General features: G+C 32.2%; 3 protein-coding genes across 3 annotated transcripts in view; 1 reads left to right on the top strand and 2 right to left on the bottom strand.

Annotated features, from left to right (window-relative positions):
* LOC134712086 (armadillo repeat-containing X-linked protein 4-like) overlaps positions 1-17283 on the bottom strand; it is a 49849-nt gene extending 32566 nt beyond the window's left edge. Inside the window, exon 1 of the mRNA XM_063573242.1 lies at positions 17147-17283. Coding sequence (XP_063429312.1) covers positions 17147-17249 — 103 coding nt within the window. The 5' untranslated portion in view covers positions 17250-17283. The remainder of the gene's footprint in view (positions 1-17146) is intronic.
* On the bottom strand, positions 1667-4417 carry LOC134712072 (uncharacterized). Its single transcript, XM_063573216.1, has 3 exons — positions 4127-4417; positions 2783-3728; positions 1667-2234 (listed from the first exon to the last, which is right to left on the bottom strand). The coding sequence occupies exons 1-3, from the start codon at positions 4235-4237 to the stop codon at positions 1687-1689; spliced, it is 1605 nt and encodes a 534-aa protein (XP_063429286.1). The 5' UTR covers positions 4238-4417; the 3' UTR covers positions 1667-1686.
* Positions 17284-17441: 158 nt separating the features above from the next.
* LOC134706174 (small ribosomal subunit protein mS25-like) lies at positions 17442-23662 on the top strand. The gene is made up of 4 exons (XM_063564886.1): positions 17442-17678; positions 21592-21698; positions 22264-22351; positions 23452-23662. Exons 1-4 carry the CDS (start codon positions 17536-17538, stop codon positions 23618-23620), a joined length of 507 nt encoding a protein of 168 aa, XP_063420956.1. The 5' UTR covers positions 17442-17535; the 3' UTR covers positions 23621-23662.
* The last annotated feature ends 2952 nt before the right edge of the window (positions 23663-26614 follow it).

Genomic DNA, 26614 nt, shown 5'->3' with positions numbered 1-26614 from the left:
TATTTGTTTTTTCGTTTCTCCCAATGAGAAAAACGATCTTTTGAATATTGATATTCATGAAAATGAAATGAAAATCGGAATAATTTAAATAAAGGAAAAAGGAAGGGAGGGTTTAACTAAAGAACCAAATATTTTTTTAGTTTTATTTAAAAAAAAAAATGATTTTAACTTGAGAACATTAAAAGATTCACAAAACGGGTTTTCAGTTATGATTATGGAATATGATATTAAAAATAAATCAAATGAAATGTAGGGTGAGTCTCAGGGATAACCCCATCCCCTGTCATTTAACTTGTGAACAGTCGAGAATCCTGCCCCCTAAACTTAATTTGTTCTCTCTGTAAAGTATCATGAAATATACCAGGCAAGTCTCTATGGGTCGCCCCACCCCTTGTCATTTGAGAAAAATCTTACATCTTGAAAATGATAAGATCCCCTTTAAACCATATATATTCCTTTTTATAATGTCAAATTGATTTGAATGAAATATACTGGGCTAGTCTCTGGGTTTAACCCCCCCTTGCCATTTGTGAATGTTCTCATATTTTGTAAATGGTCGAGATCCCCACCCATAAACCATATATATTCTTGTATGGGAAAATAAAACAAACCCAATGAAATATAGGGGAAGTCCCTTGGGGGGGGGGGGGGTCACACCACCCCTCCTGTGTGAAAACATGTAAATGGTCAAGACCCCCACCCCACAACTGTACCATATATATAAGTGTAAGTGACAACAAGACAAATCAAATGAAATAAAGATAAAGTCCCTTGGGGTCACCCTACTCCCTTATGTTTGTAAATTTGTAAGCGGTTGAGATCCCCACCCCTTAAGTCTATATATTATTATATGGGACAATACAACGAATCAAATAAAATAAAGGGAAAGTCCATGGGGGTCATCCCCATCCACCTTTCTGAAATGGTCTGGATCACCACCCCTTAACCGTATAATATTCTTGTTCGTCATTTCAAGAAGATTTGAATGACATACAGGGTCAATCCCTAGAAGTTACCTTCATGTATGCATATCACTTTACTAGACCAAACCAATTTTTACTTGAACTTGCTCAATGTCAGGCGACCATGGGAATGACAAATTATTGGAGCTTTGTTTGAGAGACCTCCTAACAGCATCCTGTTACAATTATTTTTATTTGCTGAGAGACCACCTTTACAGATCAGTGTTTCAGCAAACAACAGAATTGTCTATTCAGTATTGTAACATGAATCTTCTTTTTTCCTTTGATCTTTTTATGGAATAACACAGAGACGACAAGCACGTACCAAAATGTATGCTCTAAATTGAAGCAACCAAATAATATTGCATGAAAGGTCACATGGGCCTATATAACTCAATGGGAAAACTGCCATGAAATAACCAACAACACTTTAACCAATATTGCACGAGTAAGCTCCGCCTCCTTAGGAAAAGGTTACGCCTACAAAAAAAGCACACACAAAAATGTCAATTTTATTAGAATTCTTATAACAAAATACAAATGTTTAAATCTGTGTAGGTTTTCTCCGCCAGACAGACAACCAAAAAAAATGAAACGACTACGCATTAATTTTTTCAAAATAGAACCGATTTTTTTTTACAAATTTTCTTTGTACTTTTGAAACATAAACCTAAAATTGATCAATACATATTGAAATGAAATTTTGATCAAATGCAGAGCTTAGTTAGTGAAAGTTGAAGTTGCAATTTGAAAATTGAACAACCCCTTTAGTATTTGTAACGTCTTTCAAGATTTCTGGTGTGGTCCGTTGACGTTTCATCGGTGGTGTGGCTAACACACTCGTATTTTCAGTAGTCGGTTCATCACTAGAATTTTCCTCGAAAAAGGATACTTCTGCAGTTTCGGTGGCATCTCGAGGAGGATTAAGCACATTTGAAACCTTTTTCTGTATTGTTTCATTTGAAGTTTTGTAGGTTCGGACAGCATTTGATCTGTGCCCCGTTCTACCCATTATCTCCTGTTCCTCGATCCCTGCTTGGTATAGTTGAGTCGCACATGTACGCTTGCCTGAATGATTTGAAAAGTTGCCCTGAATACCACCTTTCTGACAAATTTCCTTCATGAAAAGGTCCAATTTGTTAATGCCAACAGCCTGCTTTCCATATCTAATAGTTTGCTCAGAATTTCCCTCGAGTGGTTTACGGTAAAAGATGCCATCATTACCGAGCGCCTCTAAATATTTCTGAAAATGTGTAGCAATGCATCGAGGACCTACAATGGTAATAGAAAAGTTAATGAAGTTTGCAGATAGATGATTTAAATATAAAACAAGATGAAAATATCTCGTCCATTAAATATTTGACCTTATATTTACGGCAAATTATTAAAAATTAAACTAAAATATAATATACACAAATACACAATATTCTTAGGAATATTACTTGCTTATAGTTACATATTAAATAATAAAGCAACATGAAATTAACAAATAAAACTTATCATGCACAGAACATGTGAAAACTGGATACAATCTATTTAATCCTGTTTTGTAATGGTTGAAAATCACATTTAACAGTATATTTAACATACTGTTAAAAGTACTGACAATGCAATCAAATATGGCTATTCAGCTGACTATATATGCGGTTTGGGTTTTGCTCATTGTTGAAGATGGAACGGGGACCTACAGTTGATAACTTCTATATGCAAGTTATTTGGTCTGTGGTGGAGTTTTCTCATTGGCAATTATACAGCATATTCTTACTTATATAAATGTATAACATAAAGAACCATTTAGAAATTACAAATAAATGTCTTACCTTCTTCGGAGTAATGTTTGATATCCTTGTTATCCAGACTAAGATGGGATAAACCTCCTTTGAAAGTTTTTGTACTCCTCCCTATGAAGCGCACATACTTTCCAGTTTGGTCGGTCCCAATTTCAAATTGGGAACAGTCTAGATTACGGTGTTCATCTCGTCCTCGCAAACCAAAAAGTTTGCATGCATAGAAAAAAGCAGTATGCTGGAGCGATACAGAATTCGTCATTCCAAAAACCCCCTTTTGCCACAAATTTTCTTCATCTTGTAGACTGAGAGGATCAGCTCTTTTAACTTTTGTTCCAAACCCTTTTGATAACAATTCTTTCATCCGAGAATCAAGGACGCGTCTGAAAGTAACAAATCTCAAGTCTTTTTCGTCAAGAAAGTTCTTATCATTCACGTTCATGTCCTTGCAATAGCGCAATAATCCACATATTATGCTATAGAGTGACTTGGGGGGATATTCCTCGCCTTTCTTATTACGCACTTCAATCACGAAACGTTGTAGCCAGTGGTTCATTTCGGAAGCTTCGAGCATATGTATGTCAGCAATACTATCGCCATGTTTAGATCTTGCGATTCTCCATTCATTAAAAACACCAATAGACCACTTTGTATTCTTTTTCGTGTTCGCGTTTGTTTGAGACGATATCAGCTTTTCTATATCCTCATCTGAAACTGGTGCAGTGAAACGCACCGGTTCGACATCCTCATCTAAAACGGGTGCGGTAAAACGCACCGGTTCGACATCCTCATCTTTTAAGTCGGTTAGCAAGAAATCTCCTAGCTCAAATGTTCCCAAGTGGTAGTAATCCACAGCCTGTGATACACTCATGTTATAAAATGGTTCCATATTTGAATGAATTTGCGACAGTCTAATATTCTCCTCTATTGTTTCCGACGCATTGGCTAACGACATGTCTTCCTCGACTTCTTGAAGAACCTGCAAAATAGTAAAAATCGTTTCAAGAGAATGAAATAATTATATTTCCAAAAAAAAGGTCCAATCTGGGGCATATAAATGACATCACATCACAGTAAAAATTTACCGATTCACGATTAGAAGCACATGCATTTTGAACATTAACTTCCCTTTTTGGGGCCCCAAGGTAAAAACAAATATTTTCGCTTGGGGATCTTGAAGATAGTAGAAAAAGGCATGGTATCGACTGATTATTAATTTTTAGGACTTGGTATCAGTTTAATATTGTAGTAAATTGTACATATGGAAAAATAAAAACATTTTTTTTTAACATTTTGGCAAAAAAAGGGGGGTCCGTGCCTCAATATGACAATAATTAGCGTAAATCATTTTATTTCAATTTAAAAAATAATACACACCTGAGAGAGAACCAAATCATCCGTATCTACATTTTCAATTTCAAGCCAATCTGGTAGAGACTCTAAGGGTAGAGAGAATGCGTCTGCCATCATCGCTTCCTTCAGAATCATGCGCTTTGATAGATTTTCGCGCCAAACGTGATTTTTTTTTTGCACGGACTGTCATGGGCGTGTCATTCATGTCACAAATCATTTATAGCAACGCCTTCCTCGTTAGCCAAATAAACTTCTCACGCTACGCGTTCGAAAGTTTATTTGTCTAACTCGGAATACTATGCTATAAATATAACTTATTTTCCTCTCACATGAATCACTTCTTATTAATTACATGGCATATATGTTTTCCTATGAAGTTACCGTACGCATCTATAATTCTTACCCCAGATGCATAGCCACATAAAGCATTAACCTTTTATTCAAAATATAGATAGTCTTTGTTTCTACAGAAGTGAGAAGAACATTGGAAGTCAGTATGTTCTGACTTATAAAAGTCTGAATGAAACGCGCGTCTGGCATACTAAATGACAATCCTGGTACTTTTGAAAACTATTCTGACTTTAATTCAATAAGACTCAGAATGATCTGAAGATACTGACTTGTTTTTAATGTTAAGAGTATTTTAGAATATGAATGCTCTTGTCATGCTAGTACCAAGAAATCCTGACAAGATTTTGTTCCCAAAAAATATATATTAAAAATAACAAGTGTACAATTGAACATAATTACAAAGTTATAAATGTTGCTAAAAAATCTATTTAAAAACACCCAATAGATAGTTATCTTTCAACTTTTACATGTATTTAAAAAACAGTGAAAATATTATGTATTATATGTACCGCTTCTTGAAGGACAACAAAGTCACTAAACTTAGTCTGATTTTCTGAGTATTTTCTCCTCAACATTTTTTTAAAACAGAACATAATTTGACCTATTTAAGTCAGTTTACAGAAGAAGAAAAAAATCCGATCAAACTAGGTTTCTTCATCTTAGCCCCCCCTTTTTTCTGCTTATCTGAATCTTCTACTGTTGAGTTAATTAATTGATATTTTTTTTTAAGAAACAATTCAGTCAAATGGTTTTTGGAATAATGTTTTTACAATCAAAAGTTTTATATGTTAACATAACAGAAAAAAAGTCATGAAAATACAAAAATAAAATAAATTTTTAAGATATTAATTTGATGAAATTTGTTAACAAAATACATTTAAATATAAAATATACCAAATACATTTTTTTATAGTCCTCATTATTGTGACTTTAGGGGACCTTATTTCGTCAGTCTTTTATCTGGTTTCCCATACATTTTAAAATCAATATGAAAATCCTAGACTTAAAAGTTGAAATAAGTTTAGTTTTGACTGACTCTTTGAAGTCAGAACATGAATTTGACCTGTTAAAGTCAGTTTACAGAGATAAATTAAATCCAATGAAAACTATGTCTTCTTCTTCTAAGCCCCCCCTTTTCCCATTATCTGAATCTGCTACTGTTGGGTTAATTAATTGATAGGTTTATTAGAAACAATTCAGTCAAATCGTTTAAAATTAATTTATTCTGATTTTCCAATACATTCTTAAATGCATATGACAATGCCAGACTAAAACGTTGTACTAATTAGCTAAAGTGAAGTTTTTGACTGACTCTTTGAAGTCAGAACATAATTTGACCTGTGAAAGTCAGTTGACAGGAAAAAAATGTCCAATCAAAACTAGGTCTTCTTCCTTTAAGCCCCCTCCATATCTGAATCTGCTACTGTTGAGTTAATTAATTCATATCTTTTTTTAAGAATCAATTCAGTCAAATGGTTTTTAAAATAATGTTTTTTTAAAACCAAAAGTTCCAAATCTTAATTTAACAGAAAAAAGTCATGAAAATACAGAAATAATACAATATTTTTTTTTTTTAAATAATTTGATGAAAATCTTTAGAAATCAAAATGCATTTGAATATTGAATATATCAAATAAAAATGTTCCATCATTTTTAAATCAATATGAAAATCCTGGCCTTAAAAGTTGAAATTAGTTTAGTTTTGACAGACTCTTTGAAGTCAGAACATGATTTGACCTGATAAAGTCAGTTTACAGGGGGGAAAATCCAATTAAACTAGGTTTCTTCATCTTAGCATCCCCCTTTTTCTTTATCTGAATCTGCTACTGTTGATTTTAATTAATTGATAAATTTTTTTAAGAAACAATTCAGTCAAATGGTTTTTAGAATATTTTTTTTACAACTATAAGTTCTATATGTAAAAAATTCATGAAAATGCAGAAATAGAATAAATTTTTAAGATATTAATTTGATATAATTTGTTAACAAAATACATTTAAATATAAAATATACCAAATACATTTTTTTATAGTCCTCATTATTGTGACTTTAAGGGACCTTATTTCGTCAGTCTTTTATCTGGTTTCCCATACATTTTAAAATCAATATGAAAATCCTAGACTTAAAAGTTGAAATAAGTTTAGTTTTGACTGACTCTTTGAAATCAGAACATGAATTTGACCTGTAAAAGTCAGTTTACAGAGATAAATTAAATCCAATGAAAACTATGCCCCCCCCCCCCCCCCTTTTTCCCCTTATCTGAATCTGCTACTGTTGGGTTAATTAATTGATAGGTTTATTAGAAACAATTCAGTCAAATGGTTAAAAATAATTTATTTTACAACCAAAAGTTCCATGTGTTAACTTACCAGAAAAGAATGGTCATGAAAATACAGAAATATAATAATAATTTCAAGATGATTTGATGAAATTTGTAAACAAAATATATTTGAATATAAAATATACCAAAGACATTTTTTTATAGTCCTTGTTATTGTGACTTTATTATTGGGTGTCTTTTATCTGATTTTCCAATACATTCTTAAATGCATATGACAATGCCAGACTAAAAAGTTGTACTAATAAGCTAAAGTGAAGTTTTTGACTGACTCTTTGAAGTCAGAACATAATTTGCAAATTATACATTTAAATATTGAATATGCAAAATAAACTTTTTTATAGTCCTCATTATTGAGTCGTATGGGGACCTTATTTCCTCTGTCTTTTATCTGGCTTTTCCGTACATTTTTAAATCAATATGAAAAAACTAGACTATAAAGTTGAAATAAGTTTAGTTGGGACTGACTCTTTGAAGTCAGAACACAATTTGACCTGTTAAAGTCAGTTGACAGGGAAAAAATGTCCAATCAAAACTAGGTCTTCTTTCTTTAAGCCCCCTCCATATCTGAATCTGCTACTGTAGAGTTAATTAATTCATTATTTTTTTCAATCTTATTAAAATAAGTTCTCATTACTTGCTCCTTGATTTTTTATATGTCGCACACGGCGACATATAAAAAATCGAGGAGCAAGTGACATGAGTGATGAGAACTTATTTTAATAAGATTGAATTTTTTTTTAAGAAACAATTCAGTCAAATGGTTTTTAAAATAATGTTTTTTTTTAAAACCTAAAGTTCCAAATATATTAATTTAACAGAAAATAGTCATGAAATACAGAAATATAATAATTTTTTTAAGATAATTTGAAGAAATTTGTTAACAAAATATATTTGAATTTTAAATACTAGTATATCTGCATACACTCTTTTATAGTCCACATTTTTGTGACTTTATTATTGGGTGTCTTTTATCTGAGTTTCTTATACATTCTTAAATGCATATGACAATGCCAGACTTAAAGTTGCAATACTTAATTAAAGTATAGTATTTTACTGACTCCTTGAAGTCAGAACATAATGTGACTTGTTCAAGTCAGTTTGCACTTACAGGATTTACCTCAATGAAATATTAAGATATCAAAAATATACCAAATTATCTTTTATATAGTTCTTACAACTGTGACTTAATATTTGTGAATTTTTTTCCTACTTGTATCCATACATTCTAACTATTACATCACAATCATGATAATGCCCGACTATTACAGAACTTTGCAAACCATTTAGTTTTTGACGGACTCTTTTAAGTCAGAACATGATTTGACCTGTTCAAGTCAGTTTGAAGAACAAAATTTCAAATCAAAGCTAAGTGATCTTCCTCTTAGTCTTAGCCTCCTTCTGAATCTGCCACTGTTGAGTTTATTTATTAATAAGTTTTTAAGAAACAATTAAATCAAATGGTCATTTATCTTAGAGGATCTTGCATGTAGTTTACGTGTCTTTTATCTGACTCTTCCATACATTACATTAATATCATACATGTATGGCAATGCCTGACTTAAAAAATTCAAAATTTCCATAAACCTAGCTTTTGACTGATTTTTTTAAGTAAGAACATGATTTGACCTGTTTAAGTCAATTTGTCTGAACATGCCCATTTGACTTGTTAAAGTCAATTTGCCTGAACATGATTTGACCTGTTAAAGTCAGATTGCAGAACAAATTTTCAAATCAATGATAGGTGTACAATATTAATGAGTTCCTTTAAGCCCTGCTTCTGAATCTGCGAATTTATTATTTGATAAATGTTTAGAAACAATTTAGTCAAATGGTTATTTATTTTAGGGGATCTTAAGATACATTTCCTATATTCTGACGTTCCCATACTTTCATTTAATATCATATGTCAGTGCCCCACTCTAAACATTGCAATACAATTAGTTTTGGACTGACTGTTAAAAGTCAAAACATGATTTGACTTGTTTAAAAGAAAATGCATTTAAATATTGAATACACCAAATATTTTTTTTATAGTCCTCATTGTGACTTGAGGGGACCTTATTTCCTCTGTGCTATATCTGGCTTTCCAATACATTTTTCAATCAATATGACAGAACTAGACTTGGTTGAAATAAGTTTAGTTTTGACTGACTTTTTTAAGTCAGAACATAGTGTGACTTGTTTGAGTCAGTTAGCACAGCAGTATTTACCTCAATGAAATATTAAAATAATAAATGTTTTGCTCTTGATAAATTTAGCTAAAGGTGGATGAGAATAGATCCTTTATTTTTTCCTTGGAAGATTGAAGGTATTGTCATGGTACTAGTAAATGTATCCAATATTGTATTTTGTAAATCTTTTGATATTGACAGAAAATTGTATGATCCATTTTTTCTCCCCTGGTTTTTGTTTGTATTTTGAAATGATTAAATTTAATGAGATACATATTTCATGTTAAGATTCTGGAATGAAGAAGGTTTGATGAGCCCCACTTTTTAAACTCTTTGATTGGAAACAAGTAATCACTTTATTTTTATGGAGATTGATAACAAAGTGGTAGTAATGACTGCTTCAAGTCAGAACAAAAAAATGACCTCTCTAAGTCAAAATGCATCAAAAAGGGACATAAATCTAATTAGAATATGACGATATTAAGTCACAATATTTTGTGCAAAAGCTGACCTGTGGAAGTCATTTTATGATAAATTAAAGTCTGACATAAACTGACCTGTACAAGTCATATTCTGTTGAGTGCAAGAAGGGAGACAACACTTACATCAAATTATATCTGACCTATGGAAGTCATTTTATTCTGACTTGTTTATGTCAGAGCTCTGACTGATAAGACTAACAGTACACTAGGTTTTCCAAGAAGGAATCTTAACATCAGTTTCACATCAGCAAAGGAGCAGGCACATAAATCTTTAGTCAGACCATCACTAGAATTTGCCTGTTTAGTATGGGATCCTTTCTTTACTGTCAGAGGATATAAACAAACTAGAAAAGGTGCAAAGAAGGGCTGCTAGGTTTGTCACTAACCCGTACAGAAACACATCAAGCATTAGTGACATGATAGATCTCTTAAAATGGTGAGACCTGGCACACAGAAGAACAGATGCACGCCTTGTCATGTTCTTTAAAATCACATACCATCTAAAAACAGTCATCTAAACCTAGACAGAAAATTCATCATGTCTGAATCAGGGCTTCCAAAAATATCTAAGTCAGCTGGACATTTTATATCTGATACCGATTTTAATCCATAAGACTAAGTCACAAAAGGTAATCAGATGGCCATCCCAATGATTGACATTAGATTTAAAAAAAAACTTTTTACTTTGATATTAATTTGATGTTCTGACGTAAACTGTTAAATTGGCAGTGCATCATTCAAAAGAGTGCATATCAGCATACTCATATTTGTATATCTTTATTTGTGCAAAATGACTTTGTCAAAACCTTTACGTTCGTTTTTAAAATCACATACTCCATATTTACATAAGGATAACACATGTATACCATGTGTCATGGTTGCCATGATGGATGTACACACATCAGTAGGTTTTATTAGCATTGTATAATCAGATTACTTATTCTTATTAACCGTGATAAAGTAATTCATTAAGATCTATTTCTATTGCTTTCAATTAGAGTGTACTTGTTAAATGTTAAATCAATAATGTTAATCAGCTGGTGCCCCGTTGCTTTGTTCTTACAGGTGCCCCAGTTGACCTCAGCTTCAGTTGACCTTAGCTCCGGCTCCAGGCTCTTGTAGAATATTTCTTTGTTCAGAGTTATTTAACCATATTGTAATCAGGTTACTAGAGTAGTATAAAAGAGAGAGATAGTGTACACAAGATTTACGATATACAAGGAGGAGAGATGATTTTGTGTACGTGAGGAGCGTACATAGGAGATTTGGGATTATGTCACCGTATTGTTGAGGCAGAGCCTGCAGTTACTGTTACATCATTTTACATGTACTTTGGATTTTGAATAATAAAGTATTGAACTTTAATCGACTTTTGTGTTTATGTTAACTTGCAAGACTTTACAAAAATGAAGATGTGGTATGATTGCCAATGAGACAACTATCCACAAAAGACCAAAATGACACAGACATCATTTACAAGTATAGGTCATCTTACGGCCTTCAACAATGAGCAAAGCCCATACCACATAGTCAGCTATAAAAGGCCCCGTTTGTATAGACTACACCAGGATCCATTTATTTATTTATGTGACCAGGATTCTCTTAATAACGCTTCCAGTAGATTTGTAGGGTAACCCAGTTAAGGATTATGTACCTTTGCAGTGTTTTCCATTTGGCATTTAAGCCGGGTGTGCCGGCCACCTTCTTTTCAAAGCCGACCACCTTTCCATTTAAGGAGGTGCACGTAGTCGGCTTTTTTTTTCAAATTCCAGAATTTTTTTTCGGTTCCGCACCGTAAAAATTTAAATTCTAATCGCACCTCGCAGTTTTTCATTGACAAAAATGGCAGATCGTCAAATTTCAATGTTTTCTTTTATTAATCGGGGGAATGGAAAGGCCAATAACGATGGTGATAGGGAAAATTCTAAGCCATATAAGTCAACTACAAACGGATAGTTGAATTGATATTGTTGAAATTGAAAAAAATTTATCAAAACAACAGAAAAGGCACACAGGTGATCGCGAAGATAAACAGGTTGGGAACATTCCCAAAATGAGGGATATATCCCTTAAATGAGGGACTGTCCATCAGGCAAGGGGTCATATTACTGTTGAAGAAAGGAAAAAGAAAAACTTAGATTTATTACCTTAAAAGGGGGAAAATCGTTTTATTTGGTACAACTTTTCTACAAGAGTGTCCATAATGATAAAAAGGCCAGAAACAAATATGTGCTCATTTGTTTCTCTTTAAATGTACCCCTCATAAAAGGGATAGTCATTATATCAAGAGGTTACCCCTCATCTGTTTCTTTTTAAATGTACCCCTCATAAAAGGGATAGTCATTAAACTGAGAGATTACCCCTCATGGGTTGGTGATAAATATGAACAGGACTTTAAATGGATAATTACTGTTCTGTGTGCCAAAAATAAAGCACTAAAGCGAGAAACAGGACAGAAACTTGGTTTGATAGGCCATGCATTAGCAGACTTCGTAGGAGGAGGGAGTCCTGCAAAAGCCATTATGATCTGCTATCCGATATGCACAAATCTAATTTGTCAAATCATTTGATGAAAGGCTGGCAGTGATAGAAGAATGGTTCAATTCCATTAAATGTGAATACAATACTTATCCTTCTATTTGTGACCCCAACCCACAGTAAAACTAAAAAAAATAAACACGGTTGAAAATGTTAAAAAAATCAACCGGTTGCAGGTGTTTTTTTCAAAACACCCACCTTACCTTAGTGGAAAAAGGAGAACACTGCCTTGTGTTGATTCAACATATGGAAATTTTATAGAAAATCCACAGCCTTTATCCTTGTACTGTCATATTTGTCAATTTGATGACTGATAGATATGGACCATAATTTGGTATTTGGCCTTTGGTTTCTTTTTGTATCCTTTTTTATAAGTTCTAAAATTTTAACTTTTATTTTGTGGGTTGTGTTGGTGTTAGAATAGTATGAATGGAACAATTGAGTTTTTCGAGAAAAAAATAATACATTTTGATTCACCGTTTATGTGACATGAAACCAAACATGAAACCAATCTTTATTTTCTTTATTTTGCACAATATAATTCAAAAGGCATAAATAAACACCATTACTAGTGTTACTTGCTTCATGTTAATATTTAAAATCTATTTTCAATGTTATATTAAAGTTTTTTTTAAACGCAACAGGAAACCATAAGAAACCGAAAGCATTTTTTTAGTTTTATTTTATTGCAAAATCTGCTTAAAATAATCTGAACAGTATACTTTTTCTTAAAATCCATCTTAAATGTAACAGTATTATAAAACTCCTAAATATATGCTTGTTTTGAAAACAATTAGTACAATTTATTCAGAATTTTCCATATTTTCTTCATTGATACAGGATACCATAATCGTTGTATCTTGATGTTTAAGCCAAAAAAATGTATTTATATTTGGTTTTGATATTCCAGTTATATACAATTTATTCCAAATCATTGGCAATGTAACATTCTTTAAATCCAGTAAAGAAAAATACTTTTAACTTGGAATTAAAATCTTTAAAATAGGCACAATGTGTTACTTGTGACCTGTACACCATCTACATGGTTTCCACATTTTAACCTACTTTAGTGGGCTAAAATCAATAAAGTACTTCCTTTCAAGTCATGCATGGTAAAAGTTTACTTCTCCTTTGACAAGTTTATTGCGTTTCTGATAAATGTTTGCAGAACATGAATAAAAAATATTAATTAAAAACTGATAAAAAAGATTCCAACTTTGTACATTCCAAGTGTAACGGTATATTAACATGTATTTTTTATTAAATTATATTTATTCACCTAAAATATCCAGTAATATTTACTGCTGAAGTTAAATCAATCCAACGAGCATTGGTACAATGATAAGAGACGTAATTTCGATTGATTTTTCCAAGGACTCTTCACGTCATTATCGGGAAACGAAGTGTGTTCTAACGTCTGTCAAATATGAAATCGATTTTGTCAAGTCATTGGGCATTTATTTTCACACAGGATCGTATGTAACATTATGCACATAGGAAATATAACAGACCACCGGCGCAATCTCTTTGACAATTGTATTTTCCTCTTTTAAACAAGACGAAACAAGTCTACAGATTATGTTTGCTAACATCCCGTTGGAAACAAAAACAATGTTTAGACCTAGTATTTTGTACATCCGGCCGTAATGGCGTTGTCACATGTTAGTCACATGTTTCACGTATGACTGGAAATGATTAGAACTTAAGGACAAAAACAATTTTAATAAATAACTGGACTTCAGTTTCGTGTGAAATGTAACGCATAACAATAACGTAATTTTCTTACTTAATTATTACGAAGATCAAAACAAGAATGTAAATCATCTCGGATTTACCTGTTTGAACATCTAGCGAGAGTTCATATTTGCATATTGTTTTTAAGAATTCTATTACAACAAAGCAGATTACATCATCTAAAAATTGCGTTACGAATCGGACACAAAAATCACGCCACTGTTCTTACATCTGCTACATAAATACTTATAGTTCTCGGCATTTTCTTCTCACTATTCTTATTGGTCAATGTTCTTTGTTATTTGAAAGCAAAAGTTACGAATTTACCAGTGCCGATTATCTATAAATCAGTCAGCGTTCAGGCCTCTACATTATCATTTTTTCTAACTTGTCCCTTCGGACAAGTTGCAAGAAAATCAACTTGTCCGAACTCTGAACTCACTTGTCCGAATTCTTAATTGAAATTCCTCCATATTGATAATATATGTTATTTGCAATAATAGCACTTGCCCTTTGATTGTACCTAATAAAGATCAATAAAGGGGGCATTTTATTATGTTATATGAATACCACATCAAAATTCATTTTGTTATTTCAGACTGAAGGCTTATTTGCAAGTATGAGCTCTCTGACTCATTGTCACTATCATGTGTCGATCATTAAATCATATCTCTTTCCAATACCACTAGGTTCTCCTATTCATGGACCTATATTCATTCTGAAGTAGTGGTATGGTTTAAACCAAATACACCTGGCACCTTTTTATAAATAAACCTTTTTAATTTATTGATGGTGCCAAACAAGATTTTACAATTTATTTTGATTTTTATATACATTGATATACATGATATATGATAAGGAAGTACATAAAATATTTTAGTAAAAAATTTGCCTTTTTTAGATATTATTAAATAAAACCTTTCTTAATTTAATATTATGCCTAATAGCAAAATCAAATGACACAAACTTTAATTTAAAATTTTAAAGTTAAGGTAAACAATGGTAGAACTCCATATCATGCATAGGAGGTGCTCCTAATTCAAGGAGCCTTATACTAAGAAGAAACATTAACATTGGGTTACTTCCCCTTACTTATTTCCCCTGGTCAATGGCTGCCAGCATGTTCAAATACGTTCAATCAGAGACATATTATACAAGTTTACATGTCTCTGGTTCAATCAATGAATATTTATTTCATTTTGTATGATCAATAAAACAATCATTCATGTTTTTAGGAATGTATAAGTCTTGAATTTGATCTATAAACATCTGACATCGATCTTTTCACTTGTCCCATCGGACAAGTAGTATGATGAATCTACTTGCCCGACACCTATTTCCACTTGTCCCGGACAATCGGACAAACGGTAATGTCGAGCCCTGGCGTTATGCTCTAAGGAAGCAAAAAGTAACGCGAGAAACGACACAAAAATACGGTTGTAGAATCTTTGAAATTCGTATATTTTTTTTTTTTTTCTAGGGAAGAGTAGCATATATACACTTGTATGTTGATAAAAATTATGGCATCTTTAGATGTAGTTGCAACTTTTCTTACAGTAATTCACATTTTATCACTTTTCTATAGTTATAGGAAACGGAGCCCAATAACAAATTATGGTCCATATAGGATTATTGCATGCAGTGCTAGCATTGATTTCCTTAAAACAAGTTTATTAATGAAGTTATTGGCTATAAATAATAAAAATATAGACCAAATCAAGTGCACCTTTTAATGTGCGCTCGACTATTATGACTCAGCACGAGGTATTTTGGAATTTACAGGTTGGTTAGAACTTTTTATAAAAAATAAACACTAGCACATCATAGAAAAGCAAGTGAGTAATCTCTGTTTGAAATTTTATAACAAAAATCTCTGTATTAAAGGCAGTGGATTTTCTTTTACTCTTTTTCTATTAAATGCAATGAAACAATAAATAATAATGCTTAGCATCAAGTTTCCCCTTGGTATATATGCACACAATGGCCTCTCATTCTCTTATATTATTCAATATATCTGCACATGTATAGCTTTGATACAATTGAAGTTTGAAAAGTTCATACAAAAATGGCCACAGAGGAGGTCATAAACCTTAAAGGGTATACTTGGCATTTGTGGTCTGTGTATGAGTGAAACTTATACACCTAACACTACAGTACAAACACAAGAATACACACTTTAGTATAAGTTGCATCATGACTAACCAAACTAAACTATTTCATCACAACACTTATAATATAATATTATTTAATAATCAATGTTTTAAAGTCACCAATCATTGTCAATATGTGCTAAAATTAAAATAGCAAGTGTTATTCGGATAATAATGGTAATTCCTGTTACCCCAATTTTACTTCCATGTCTACATGTATTATAAAAATGTTATTTTTAATTTTTGTTTTTAATATTATAGAAATGTTAAATTTTTCACTTTATACATGTATGAATCTTTAATACTAAATTTTATCATCAGTATAAGGAAATAATTCGTAAATATAACTCAATATGCAGACATCTTATAGGTTCAGGTATTTCAATCAGTTAAATTGAGGTATGGAGCTGGCATGTCCGTTAACTGCTAGTAGTCTGTTGTTATTTATGTATTATTTTCATTTTATTTATTTTCTTTTGTTACATCTTCTGACATTAGACTCAGACTTTTCTTTAACAGAATTTTAATATGTGTATTGTTTAATATGCATTTACTTTTCTACATTGGCTAGAGGTACAGGGGAGGATTGAGATCTCATAAACATGTTTAACCCCGCCACAATTTTACACATGTCCCAAGTCAGGAGCCTCTGGCCTTTGTTAGTCTTGTTTGGTTTATAATTTTAGTTTCTTGTGTACAATTCAGAGTTAAGTATGACGTCCATTATCTTCTTCTTCTTCTTCTTCCAAGTAAGGAACCATATTCATGCTGAATGTATTTGGCATTGCCAGGCAAGGCAGCAAGTCCCCTGAAAGTTATATACATTTAAAACATTCACCAATTTACAATTAAAATTATGTACACTCTATGCTGTTCACTTCCTTCCAGAGCCTCACTGTACTAGTATACATATTTTTTAAGGGGCCAGCTGTAGGTCACCTACTGGTGCAGGAGTTTCTCGCTAAATTGAAGACCCATTGGTGGCTGTTGTCTGCTCTATTGTCAGGTTGCTGTCGCTTTGACACATTCCCTATTTCCTTTCTCAATTTTATGATATTCAAGTTGCCACAAAGCAGTGCACGGTACAAGTGACATAAACTTTAATGTGTTGAAGGTGGTCACTACAAAGTAGATGTAGAAGTAGAAGATTAACCTCATAGAAGAAGTGAAATTTGAAATGGCATCATAGAATTTTCAAGGACATAAACAAGGAACTTTGATTTAGAATTAAGGATTAGTTTTCAGTTAAAATCAAAATTAAACAAGAAATTGGAGACCTGTCTTTTTTCTTGTCTTTTTCATTAGATAGCGCAAAGTCAAAATTGCGCTGATAGCAAAAACTGTCCCTGCCAATAACACACGTGCGCTTGTTGAAACCATTTTCTTGTCGTCTGTATGTCGTAAAGTTCACCATTTGCAGAATTAATTTTCTGATTTTAAAGAACAAAATATTTTATTCAAAATTCGATAATATAAAATTTCATACTTCTTTTCCCCATTAATTTTTTTATTTTTATTTTTAGATGTTATATTATATGTTGTTATATGTATACTTTGTGGCAATTACCGTAATCCGATAACTTCCTGTTTCAAGGATACACATTTTTTCAGGATAATAGAAAAAAAATGTTATAAACGCTCGTTACAGAATTTAAAAAGACCAGTCATGCCTTTTATGAAAGGAAGAGCGCCTGTTAGGCGAACAATGAAATATCTTCAAGATGGTGCCCTGCATTTAAAAAGTGAAATTCAAGTTATGACATTAAATTACAACATCGGACCCGGTCAACAGGTTCACAGAGGAGCATTGTAAATGTTTTGAAAATTGATTGTGCTTTTATTTTCTGTCAATATTTGATTTAATTTTCATTTATGAGACAGTTAATCAATAATATGAGGCAGGCATTACCTGTGAAAGGGGACGAGGTCTGTAGGAATTATTTTTTTGTAACCTAAATACGGTTTAAAAAAAAGAAACGGAACTACCGTAACGTTTCCGATTTTGGTTCTGTTGTTAGGGATTTTAGTTGTGATGTTATTTAAGTTATGACGTCATATGCAATGTAAACAATGAAACGCTATCATCAGGTAACGTTTTTCAATATCAAAAAAAAAGTAAAAACACAAAAATACCGAACTCCGAGGAAAATTCAAAAAGGAAAATCAAAAATCAAAAGGCAAAATCAAAAGTCCAAACACATCAAACGAATGGGTAACAACTGTCATATTCCTGACTTGGTACAGGCATTTTCTAATGTAGAAAATGGTGGATTGAACCTGGTTTTATAGCTAGCTAAACCTCTCACTTATATGACAGTCGCATCAAATTCCATTAAATTGTCAACGATGCATGAACAAAACAAACATACTCAAAGAGTAAAAATGTCAAAAATAAGGGTACAACAGTCAATATTGTGTTATCATCTTAATATCTCTACATAAACAACAAATGTAACAAAGAAGCACAAAAAGGCATACATTAATTTAACATTCTCATTTTGCTTTTCTTATACGGCTGAATTTATCTATGTAAAGTCTACCCATAATGATAGAAGGTTTCATTACTGATTTAAAAATGCGCGTTTGAAATTCGCTCAGGTAGACATAAAAATAATTTTGTCGTATGACGGCATACATAAATGAAGACTTACGTAAAGTTGATATAACAAAAACAGACTTAACAGTAAAAGTAATAATAATAAATAAAATAATGGTGTGGTTCAAAGTATGACGGGATACATAAGAACAGTTTTTACGTCAAATACGGCTGAATTTATCATGTAAAGTCTACCCATAAATGATAGAAGGTTTTCATTACTGGTGTAAAATAGCGCGTTTGAAATTCGCACAGGTAGACATACAAAATAATTTTGTCGTATGTCGGCATACATAAATACAGACTCACGTAAAGTAGATATACCAAAAACCAGACTTAACAGTAAAAGTAATAATAATAAATAAAATAATGGTGTGGTTCAAAGTATGACGGGATACATAAGTACAGTTTCATGTCAAATGTATATCATGAAAAACAGACTAAACAGAAAAAGTAGTATTATTGAATAAAATAGTTTTGTCATTCATAGTATTCAAGATCCTTAAGTAAAAGTAATATCAATCAATGAAATAATTTTGCCGTTCAAAGTATGTGGTTTTACATAACCACTTAGTCACTTCAAATAATTATCTTAAAAAGACTTATAAAAGAATTCTATAATACGTAATTAAGATGATAACAAACGTCAGTACGCAAAATCTATCCTTCAAGACCATCTTGTATTATTTGTGAAGTTGATACGGAATATTTATCAACAAGTTCTGGGTATCTTCCGATGAACTTTTTTAGAAAAAGGACGAGACGTTCTTTGACATACCCCTGGTTCATCAACTTTCTGCTCAGACACTGGTGACGTTTTACAAAGTCTGAATAGGAGCTGCAAGCTCTTGAATACCTAATAAGTTGGGAAATGTATATTTCATATGCAGGTGAAGTTGGTATATTACTACTAAGGTGGGGGAAATTGATAATTTCAAAATTAAAATCGTCTCGTTTGTCATAGATTCTGGTACTGAGATGACAAGGAATTATTAAAAATCAAATTGGTATTGCGTTCCTTCCTATTTATACTAGACTGATAAATATATATATTTTACTGAAAGATTCATACAAACAAGACCGGAAAAAGGAAGTACATTGTAGATTTCTACGCAGGTCCGGGATTTCAAAACATGACATAAAAAAATTGAACGATTTCGAGTTCATTAGTACGATGACAAATTCGGGAAATTTTCCCGATTTTTTTTTTTTATTGAATTTTCTACTGTTATTGGGGACTTCGTCCCCATATTATTTGTATGTTGTAAAAGAGGGCTGAAAGACACTAGAGGGACAGTCAAACTCATCAATCGAAGATAACCTGACAACGATATGTGGGTTCATGGCCTTGTGGTTAAGACCGATGGCTACAGTGCAGATGATCCCGGGTTCAATGTTCAGGCGCTGGAAATTCAGTACCATTAGTAGGGTGATTTTCACACTCCCAAACACATCTCTGGTAACTAGACCGGAGATTAAACCAGAATGGGTACTTTGGGGGACTCGTTTGGTCAATGTGGTCCACGACTTTGACCTAGAGATCAATCTATAGATATCTCTTCTGTTTGTCTGTTCCCGCCTAGAAGCCCGGTGGTTTTCCCCAAGTTCTAACACTCCCTCTGTGTTGGGTTGGGGATTGTCCTGGTGGTGGGTTGTGTATAAATTAGTGACACATCTCCATTAATCCTGTTAGGGAATGTACACACATTCCACTGTACCCTCACAGCAAAAGAGGGGTGCTCCGTACATACATACATACATACATTTGTACATGGCTAAAAATGAAAAAGAAAAAAAGAAAAACAATCATACACATGACACAACATGGAAAACTACAGAATTATATGGGGACAAAGTCTCCAATAACAAAAGAAAAATTATTAAAAAAAAAAATCAGGATTTTCCCGAAACTTTTATTGTACAATGCACTAATGAACTCAAAATCGTTCAATTTTTTTGATGTCATGTTTTGAATTCCCGCATCTGTGCAGAAATCTACAATGTGCTTCCTTTTTCTGGTCTTGTTGGTATGAAACTTTGAGTAAAATATACATTTATCAGTCTAGTATAAAATAGGAAGGAAAGCAATATCAATTTCATTTTAAATGATTTTTTGATATGAAAAAAAAGTTACCTGATGATAGCGTTTCTTTGTTTACAATGCATATGACGTCATAACTTAAATAACGTCACAACTAAGATCCCTAACAACAAAACTAAAATCAGAAACGTTACAGTATTTCTGTTTCTTTTTTTTAACTAATATTTAAGTTACAAAAAAATAATTCATACTGACTTCGCCCCTTTTTTTTTTACAGGTAATGCTTGCCTCATAGTATGAGGAGGCATTACCTGTGAAAGAGAACCAATTCTGTATGAATTGTTTTATTTTTAAATCAAACATAGATATAGGAAGATGTGGTGTGAGTGCCAATGAGGCAACTCTCCATCCAAATAACAATTTAAAAAAGAAGTAAACCATTATAGGTCAATGTACTGCCTTCAACACGGAGCCTTGGCTCGCACAGAACAACAAGCTATAAAGGGGCCCCAAAATTACTAGTGTAAAACCATTCAAACAGGAAAACCAACGGTCTAATCTATATAAAAAAAAACGAGAAACGAGAAACACAAATAAATAACAACAAAGTGCAACTACTGTACATCAGATTCCTGACTTAGGACAGGTGCAAAAATTTCAAATGTTTTAATGGATCCATACCTTCTCCCTTTTTCTGAAACAATAGCATAAAATCACAACATAGAAAAACACACGATAAAATATCATTTGGCAGACTTAACTCAATCAAAAAACCTAAATTAATACACAATGACATATAAATTTGATCTGCGAGATCTGAATGCAAATGCACAGTTAATAAAATATTAGAAACAAACATTCAAGGCCAAACAAAGCCATGGCAAGACACCACTGAGAAATATTTAACCCATAAAAATATTAATCAATATTCACTTTAGAAAAAAACCCGGTTTACATATATTTTAACTTCTGTTGTATTTATTAATTTCAATATGCGATGGCCATTTATATATATATCATAAAATATATTCCTCAAAGTTTTAAGGCAGTTGCTCTCAAATAATATGAACTTTCTTTTTTTTCAGAGATTTTGTGTTTTGGCATCTACCTCAACTGTTGTATAAAAATCCTCATACTCAATTTGTTACCTTTAAGAACTTAACACCGACTCCTGTTTTCCAGTTTTTCTTCAGTAAGTACATGGACATAAGCCACGTTTCTTTTAAACTATGATAGAAAAATATATTTTTACTTGTTAGAGTATATCAAGATAAAGCTTTATCTAAGACATGTAAGATAGACATTGATTTAACTTGTTTGAAAGTGCCCCAATATCAAAATATGTATATTACCATATTATATACATGTAGGGTGTATTTTCCTTGGTAGAGACATTTATAGAGTATGGGGCAACACATTTAAAGTATATAAATAAATTTGGTTTTTCTTGATTCCCAATTTAATACTTTGGTAGATACTGAAATGGTTGCAGTTGAAACAAAATTCATTTAAACAAGTGTTTATTAGTATATATCTCAAACTCTGTATGATCAACAAAAACAAAAAATCATTTGAGCAGACAGAATTTTTAGTTTTTAGGTTGTAAATATAGTAGGAAAGGTCATAATTGTTTTCTGAACTTTTATTGACTTAGGACATAAATGATAAAATGTTGATTGGGGGGAGGGGAAACATGTAAATCATGAATATAACAAACTATCTGTCAATCATTGGTTTTAATATTTTTTGTTTTCCAGGTAATGGAAAGAAATTAGTTATTGATGTAGATTCTCATTCAAAGGATGAAATTCATTCATTTATCAGAAGTACATTGTGTAAAACAGAGTAAGTATAGATTAAGGCCATCGGTGAGAGGTCATGGCTGCTTTTAAATTTTAATATGCAGGGAGATTTTTCCTTTTGAACTACATCATAAACTGAGGCTATATAAATTTTGGGCATCTGTGTTGTAAGTGCTATAATACCCTTGATATCTGGGATAGAAGTTCAACTGTATGAATTTTGTCTTTGTCTGGTTAGACTAAGTGATACAGTCTATATCAACTACTGTGTCTCTCCCAAATGTATACATGTATGTGTTTAGACATTTTTATTTGTATAAGTTTTTTCTTGATACAGTTCATTACAAAAGTGAAAGATGTCCCAAAACTTTCCTAAAAATGGAGCAAAATATGAGAGAATTATATCAATTAAGGTGTAATTGTTCCATCATATTTATTTATTAATCAAATTGATCTAGGGAAAATATAAATAGCAATACACTTACTTTCTCATAATTAAAAAAATTGGCATCAACAAACATGCTTAACCCTGCCACATTTTGTATGTGTCTGTTCATTGGAAATCATACCACATTTTGTTTGATATCAGACTGATTTCTGGGTATTTTTATTGTAAAATGTGAACTATGCCATTTCTTCATATGGAAAAATCTATGCAAATATCCAAAATTTTACATTGGAATAGAATGCAATATTGCAGTAAAGATAGATGGCGCAACATTGATATCACAAATGTTGGCTTGATCTGCCAAAGTTAGAGAGAGCAGGAGGGGATCGTAACCCTTGGAAGATGGAATTGTGCAATCTTATTATAATCTGATTATCATAAAAGTTTGATGCACCTGTAAAGTCAATTTCCTAATTCAACACAATACACCATGCTCATTCCAAGGTTTTTGTATAAGCTGGTTATGGATTGTAGAGTCAAGTTATATTCTTTCTTTGTTATAAGATTATTCACACAACAATTCAACTACAATCTAATGTATACCTTGTATAAAAGTTTGGTTATAAAAACATGTACTGACAAAGGAATTCCATGTGACCCTAACTTGTAATTCATCTAGTTTTAAGTTACACTAAATTAAGTCAAGACAGTGAAATGATCGACAAATGTTGTGTAGCAGTCATTTTCTTTTACAGAATGGAAGTAGAAGAAGAACAAACAAAAGATGAGAAGAATCCAGCATTATTTGGACTTTCTGACAGTAAAAAGTGTATATGTCAGATACCAGGACAGGTTCCCTGTTCAGGGGCTGTCATCTTACCTCCTCAAATTAGAGGCAGACATAGATATACAAAAGAATCATAAACATCACACACTTTTTTTTTATTAAATATAATTTTTACTCTTCTTCTTTTGTGTTAAATATATACAGGTGGGTGTAATGATGTAAAGATTTTAAAATAGAACTAGTTGATGTTGCAGAACATAACTTACCACTGAATTTCTACTTACCTTGAGCAACTTGAAAACTTGTCACTTGTTAAAACTTCAATAGTTTTTAATCACGTATGATTGCGCGTTGATAGCAGTATTTTCATGGAAAAAACTGTTTTCCATCATCAAGTGCCAAAATCACAACATCAACAACAAAAAAACAATTTGTTAAGTTGCGTTTGACATAAACTGGAACATTTCCATCATTCAGTAAGGTGCTGTAAAATATATTCATACAATTTATGTTTGAAGGAGCTTTAAATAGCTAAAACAAAATATATGCAGCAGTATGAAAAAAAAAAAGAAAAAAAGACAGAACAGATTATGTTTTGTAGTTTATACACATTGATTGTATTTGTTTTCAGATTTTGTTCAAATTCTTTCAAAAGTCACAGGCTTTGAAACAGAAAACGGATAGATTAGCTCCTTAATCAGTTACTAAATCTATACACACATAATTCCCAATTGTTCTCATGTATGTGTACATTTGTACAAATCAACTGTACAAAATTTGGCTACATCTTAATATAGTTTTTTCCAAAAATAATAGTCATTTTTTTTTTTAATGTCTGGCTTGTTTTGATTTTTGGAAAGATTAGAACTTGTTCTAAATCTTTACTAAGGCAACGGCCTGTCTAACAACATGACAGTTTAGCTACTGTTACTAAATGTATTCACACTGGAATATAGTTCCCTATGGTTCTCATGTACATGTATATGCACATAATACACATATAAACTGAAAAAATGGGTATATTATTGGAGCAGTTCATTTAAGAATGTATGTCCAAAGGGGCCAAGTGAACTTTTCTCATCACTTGGAGTCTTTGTTGTCTGTTGTCTGTTAACTTTTACAAAAATCTTCTCTGAAACTTCTAGGCCAAATTTAACCAAACTTGGTAACAATCATCATAAATGTGTCTGATGACCCTGTCTGCTAATCAAGATGGCCATCATGGCCAAAAAATAGTACATAGGGGTAAAATTCTGATTTTGGCTCATATTTATGAAAACAAAGCATTTAGAGCAAATCTGGAATGGAATAAAATGTTCATCAGGTCAAGTTCTAATCGCCCTGTTATTTTCAGATGAATCGGATAACCCGTTGATGGGTTGCTTCCCCTGAATTGGTAATTTTAAGAAAATTTTGCAGTTTTTAGTTATTATATTGAATAGTATTATAGATAGAAATAAACTGTATACAGCAATAATGTACAGCAAAGTAAGATCTACAATTGATTCAACATGACCAAATTAGTCAATTGACCCCTAAAGGAGTTATTGCCCTTTATAGTCATTTTTAGCTCACCTTACCTAAAAGGAAATGTGAGCTTTTCTCATCACTTGGCGTCCGCCGTCGTCTGTCGTCGTTAACAATTTTTCAAACATCTTCTCCTCTGAAACTACTGAATGGATTTGGATAAAACTTAACATGATTGTTCCTTAGATTATCCTGCACAAAGTTTGTGCTTCGATTTTTTATCCGTCAAAAAACATGGTTGCCGTTACTTAAAATAGAACATAGGGGTCAAATGCAGTTTTTGGCTTATATCTCAAAAATGAAAGCATTTAGAGCAAATCTGACAGGGTAAATTAAAAATGTTCATTAGGTTAAGATCTATCAGCCCTGAAATTTTCAGATGAATGAAAGAACCCATTGTTGGGTTGCTGCCACTTAATTGGTAATTTTAGAGAAATTTTGCAGTTTTTGGTCATTATCTTGAATATTATTATAGATAAAGATAAACTGTAAACAGCATAAATGATCAGCAAAGTAAGATCTACAAATAAGTTAATACATGTATGACCAAAATTGTCAATTGACCCCTTAAGGGGTTATTGTCCTTTAATGACAATTTTTCACAATGATGACTTATGTACCCATATTTTGACTATTTTACTAATTGTGACTTTATTTAACGCATCATGTAAATATAACGGAATTTGATGAGACTGTTATTAAAGAGAGAGGGTTAGCGCTATAGAACCAGGTTTAATCCACCATTTTCTATTTTGAAAATGCCTGTACCAAGTCAGGAATATGACAGTTCTTGTCTATTCGTTTTTGATGCGTTTTGTTATTTGATTTTGCCATGTGATTATGGACTTTCCGTATTGATTTTTGAAAGAACCCATTGTTGGGTTGCTGCCACTTAATTGGTAATTTTAAGGAAATTTTGCAGTTTTTGGTTATTATCTTGAATATTATTATAGATACAGATAAACTGTATATAGCAAAAATATTAAGCAAAGTAAGATCTACAAATAAGTCAATTTGACCAAAATTGTCAATTGACCCCTTAAGGAGTTATTGCCCTTTAAAGACTTTTTTCACAATTTGTTCATCATGTTGACTTACTTTAAAAAATCTTCTCCTTCGAAACTGCTGTATCAATATCAGCCAAACTTAGGCTAAAAGAGGGACGACAGATACCAAAGGGACAGTCAAACTCATAAATCTAAAACAAACTGACAACGCCATGGCTAAAAATGAAAAAGACAAACAGAAAAACAATAGTACACGTGACACAACATAGAAAACTAAAGAATAAACAACACCAACCCCACCAAAAACTAGGGGTGATCTCAGGTGCTCCGGAAGGGTAAGCAGATTCTGCTCCACATGCGGCACCCGTCATGTTGCTTATGTGATTACAAATCCGGTAAATAGTCTAATTCGGTAGGTCAAATTCATGAAAGGGAAGGGGATTGTAGTTATGACGTAAGGAACATATCCGATATCATTTGTGAAACGGTTATTCCATAACGGTCAACCAACTCGTGATGGCGTCCGTAAAATTTACGAAGGGATGATTTCAACTTCACCATTTGGAACTCTTGGTTTAATAGCTTCCTTGTGAGCAG

This window comes from Mytilus trossulus, chromosome 1, assembly GCF_036588685.1.
Source record: "Mytilus trossulus isolate FHL-02 chromosome 1, PNRI_Mtr1.1.1.hap1, whole genome shotgun sequence".
Taxonomy (NCBI): domain Eukaryota; kingdom Metazoa; phylum Mollusca; class Bivalvia; order Mytilida; family Mytilidae; genus Mytilus; species Mytilus trossulus.
The sequence above is the reverse complement of the archived record's forward strand: the minus strand, read 5'-3'. Positions and strand labels throughout refer to the sequence as shown.

Coding starts and splice junctions, on each gene's coding strand:
- LOC134712072 (XM_063573216.1), bottom strand. CDS start 4,237: ATGATTCTGAAGGAAGCGATGATGGCAGACGCATTCTCTCTACCCTTA. Junction 3,729..4,126: donor ATGATTTGGTTCTCTCTCAG/GTGTGTATTATT, acceptor ACTATTTTGCAG/GTTCTTCAAGAAGTCGAGGA. Junction 2,235..2,782: donor CAAACATTACTCCGAAGAAG/GTAAGACATTTA, acceptor TTACCATTGTAG/GTCCTCGATGCATTGCTACA.
- LOC134706174 (XM_063564886.1), top strand. CDS start 17,536: ATGCCTTTTATGAAAGGAAGAGCGCCTGTTAGGCGAACAATGAAATAT. Junction 17,679..21,591: donor CAGGTTCACAGAGGAGCATT/GTAAATGTTTTG, acceptor CTTTTTTTTCAG/AGATTTTGTGTTTTGGCATC. Junction 21,699..22,263: donor TGTTTTCCAGTTTTTCTTCA/GTAAGTACATGG, acceptor TTTGTTTTCCAG/GTAATGGAAAGAAATTAGTT.